We start from the raw sequence: 4432 nt of genomic DNA on the forward strand, positions 1-4432 counted from the left end.
CTCTCTCCGGCTAATAGTCCCTTGGATGGACCACATGCTGCGGAGGGGCCATCGGAGCCTGCACACTGCCAGGAAGGTGGGTGACATTGCAGGAAGACCCCATCCCCCAGTGTAGCAGCTCCCATGATGAGGGGACCTGCCAGATGAATCCAAGGGCGTTACACGCACCCAGATGCCACTGCCTTGTGTTCGGCAGCCGTTGCTTCACCTGCATCCGGGAGAGGAGAGGGCTTCCAGGCACTGAGCATCCCTGAAAACCACCTCCAAAGAGCCAAGGGGAGAGCAGAGCTGGATGGAAGGGGAAACCCTGGAGCTCTTCCACCCTGGCAGCTCCACCTCCATCACCAGGTGGGAGTGTTGTACTCTGGAGAGCCCCTGGCCAACCGGAGGCGGAGAACAGCCCAGCAGTTTATTTCTCCTTCAGATCCCCGGTACTGCTGCCAGGAATAAATGCATAAGGATTATCCTTCCCTGTCAGGAAGAGGGGGAGAGAGAGGACTCGGCAAGAGATTGAAGCGCATATGGCGCATGAATGAGCGGGGGACGGCTGATGGAGGTGGCCTTCTGCCAGGGGCGCGCGGGGTTTGGGGGGGCGTTCTCAGCTTCCCGAAGGCATTCGCTTCTGGCGAAGACCAGGAAGAGCCTTCCTCGGTGTTTCTGGAACATCTGACAAAGAGAGATGGCAGACTGGGGCTGGTTGGGGTTTTTTCTAGCACAGCCTTTCCATACAAACATACGGAATGACCCTGAGGAGGCCTCCCAAAAACAGAGGGGAAAAGCATTAGGATATTCCGGCTGCACACAATTCCTCCCCTGCTCCGGCGCCCGTTCCTGCAGGAGCGGTATCCATTTCAGGCTGATCCCTTTCCTTCGCTCGTCTTTCTCCTGCGCCGACAGCTCGGATGCACAGATGGACAAAGCGTTCCCAGAGCATATCAGACAAGAACCCCCTCCCCGAAAATGCTTCCTCCCAGACGTGCCAGCTCTGCGGAGGACGGGGCGCAGGAAGGATCCTGCCAGAGGGGAAAGGAGGCCACACTGGGGATGGGATGGGATTTGCTACCAAATGACTTTGTCACCATGTGCCAAAAAAAGAATAAAAAGGAGACGGGGGGATGCTGTTACTGCCAATAGCCACTTTCACCTGCTTCCCCACTCCGCAGAGCGTTTTTGTGGGGAGGAAGAATCGTAAAATTCATTTGGAGGGAAGAAAAAGCAACCGAGCAGCCAACAGTAAAAATCCCATTTCCTTACGGAAGGACAGCTCGGTTTGAACAGCATGGAGCACGTGCTGCTCCCATCAGCTCCAACAGCAGCACTGAGGAACGCCCGGCCGTGGATCGGCAGAGCTGTCCGTCCTCCCAGCACGCATCCCGCTCTGGAAGCCCCGCTCCAGAGTGGGCAACAACCAGGGTTTGCCTCTCCTTCCTCAGTGTGGGTTAAAACCACGGCCCAGCATCCAGCCTCCCAGGCATGAGAGGACACCACTGCCAGCCCCAAGCTTCCGCGGAGAGGAAGGGCTGGCTTCACCCAGCTCCCACCAACCTGGGAAGAGGAACCTCGGTGGTTTCCATTGCTCCAGATGTTCCCCTGGCCCCTGCATGCCAGCACACACAGGGCTGGTCCCTCACCCCCACAGCACAGCTGCCTCTGTCCCCTCGGCTCCCTCTCCCTAAGCACTCCAATACCTCTGCAGGTAAAAAGCAAGACACAAAACACGTCCTTTGCACTAATTAAACCGTATTGTTTGAAAACTAACCCAGAATATCCTGCTCTGACTTGCAGGAAAGGATGGTATCTGGTATGGGAAAATAAGGATCTGATGGGGAGGAAGATCAACTGCACGACCATCCTCGAGGAGCACTGGCCCCACCCGGCAGCCCAAGGAGAGGTTTTGCTCCATTCCTGAATTCCTGCCGCGCACCCTGCAGGAGAGGTTGCTCCTCCCAGGCAGTTTGGGATTAGCAGCCGTCAGAGGGTTTAGAAACTGGCCCCAAGCAAAGAGAAGAAACAAGCGGCGAGGGAGAGGAGGGAGAAGAGATTTGCTTTAGAAAGTGAAAGCCTTTAAGTCTGTGGGTTTTTTCACAGACGTCCCCCAAGGTTTTGTCATATTAATCTCTTAATGGGTTTATGGTAATTGTACACATGGCAGCGTGGAGCGGGCAATCCTGCTGGGGCACCGATCACATTCAAATCCCTGGCTCATCACAGCCCTGACCGGAGCTGGCTCAGATGCTGCTCACGGCTGCAGAGCTCCAAAGACCTGGAGAAGGGGGTGGCAGGCACAGGAGGGCTGTTAGGGCATTGCAGCCACATTTTCAACAGCCCGGTCCCGCAACAGCGGCAGCAATGGCACTGGGGAGGGACAAGAGCTGGAAAGGGAAAAGACCTTGTGTGGAGGACTCAGGCATCCCAGGCTTCCTGCTCTGCCATGACAGCTTGCATGTCTACCAGCAAGTCACCAAGGGCAGGTTTTTCTCCCTTTAAGGTACTCTGACATGCAAAAGAGCCCACAGGCTGGGTTTCCAAAGCTCCTTCGTCTTGCAACTCCCAGCCCCAGACCACTGGCGCAGTGGCAGCGGCCCCGTGTCACGGCAGGATAGCACAGATGCAGTCCATGCTGGTGGCACTGCCACTGCCACTTCCCCTTCGCAGCCTTGCACGGGGCGTGAGGCAGCACGCAGAGGTGAAGACACATGCTCCCCTCAGCCCACAGCCTCCTACCTGCTTCTTCTTCAGCTTGGAGATCTGCTGCTCCACCATGGTGATCTCGCGGTCCACGCGGTCCATGTTCTGGATGAGCTCCTCCTTAGAGAGCCGGGCCGGCAGCAGGTCCAGCTCGGCATCGGGGTGGGCAGGGCTCACGGGCGACACAGGCTCCAGTTTGCCAGGCAGGCCACGATCCTGGGGAGCACAAAACAACCAGGTCACCTCCTTCCCAGGAGACTGGATCCTCCTCCCATCCTCCCACGCCAGCTGCCACAGCTCCCTGGCCCGTTCCCAGCTCTCAGGCACACACCCCCCTCAAAAATCCTGCTCAGCTAAGCAGCACCAGCTGCCAGATCACATCAACACAGCACTCCACGACCCCTGGCAGCTCCGGAGAGCCCCAGGTTAGCCTCGTGGGGACACGACAGCAGCTTGTCCTCCTGCCAAAGCCTCAGAGGCTCCACCACCTTCAGTGCTACCTGCATCCCGACAGGATCGATAAACCCATCCATATTCAGGAGCTCCCAGCAGCATCGTCCCATCACATCTCCGCAGCCAGCCCAAGGTTACATCTTCTCCCCAGAAGCAAGGTAGTCATAGCTGTGTCCTCCTCCAGCACAGCCAAGGGGGAGAGGAGAGTGGCATTACCCACGCTGAATAAGAAGGGGCTACAAGGGCAGCCCCCAGCAGAGAGGGGATCCACACCTCCTCCATGGAGCTCCTCCTCCACCCCTTGGTAAATTCTAGGGGAGTTCTGAGCTTCGGGAGTCAAACCAGTGATGGAGAAAAGGGGACAGGCGAGGCCAGCGGAGACCAAACTGATGAAGATCTGCCTTCTGCAAAGCTTCCAGGTAAAGAAGCTCTGGGGTCAACAAGACCCTTCAAACGAGAGACCAGAGAGATGAGTGTAACCGTCATCATGGGGAGCAGCTCTAACTACCACGAGCTGGGGGCAGAAGGAAAACCCATCAAAACATTCTGCTTCACCTCCAGCAACGCAACAAAACTTGGCTGAGCCCGACGAGCCAGGATCCCAGGAACATCCCAGAGCCAGGCCACCTCACCTGCACATACCCCCCTTCCTCTCTCCAGCCCCAAACGAAGGAGCCCATCTCCCGCAAGCAGAAGGCGCCTGCCTGGGTGAGTGTGCCCACTGGTGAACACGCCCGGGATGAAGGAGCTGAAATGGGCAGGCAGACGGGATCACGGCACGCCAACAGCCCACCCTGGCCTGGGATGCTACCCAATGCCTTAATTAAAAGTGTATCCGTAATTAAGTGTCCTCCGGTGAGTGGAGGGAGCAGGAAAGGAGCCGCAGCCAGGCCGCCAGCACACTGCAGCTGCTGGGGAGGGAGGGAGGGGAGCGCACAACTCTCCCGCCTTCACGACTCCCTGCGCCCACAGACAAAGCCGACCTTGTTCTGCACCAACTGCTGCTGAGCGTATTCCCCCCGGCCTGACTCAGGGACAAGGGCGAGCGGCTGGGGGTACCCAGTGACCCTCCTGCAAGGACAAGGGTGATGGGATGGGGTGCAGCAACACAGACCCCTCTGAGCTCGGCCACACAAGGTGATGGGTGCAGATGCCCCCTTGGCACTGCATGCCATCCCTCATCCCCCGCCCCGCTGCTGGTGAGGTCCTGGGGAGGCAGAGCCGCAGGGAAGTGGTTCCAGAGGCAATCCCTGCCTGGTAGGGTGCACTGAGATGAGCTCTGCCCTATCCC

At 58.1% G+C, this 4432-nt stretch overlaps 1 protein-coding gene across 1 annotated transcript in view; it reads right to left on the reverse strand.

The window, feature by feature from the left end:
• LOC104511435 (nuclear receptor corepressor 2-like) overlaps positions 1–4432 on the reverse strand; it is a gene marked incomplete at its 3' end in the record, with an annotated part of 52526 nt that overhangs the window by 12808 nt on the left and 35286 nt on the right. Inside the window, 1 exon segment of the mRNA XM_010154052.1 lies at positions 2725–2904. Within this exon segment, the coding sequence (XP_010152354.1) occupies positions 2725–2904 (180 nt within the window).

This window comes from Eurypyga helias, unplaced genomic scaffold (assembly GCF_000690775.1).
Source record: "Eurypyga helias isolate BGI_N326 unplaced genomic scaffold, ASM69077v1 scaffold13186, whole genome shotgun sequence".
In the NCBI taxonomy this organism is placed as follows: Eukaryota; Metazoa; Chordata; class Aves; order Eurypygiformes; family Eurypygidae; genus Eurypyga; species Eurypyga helias.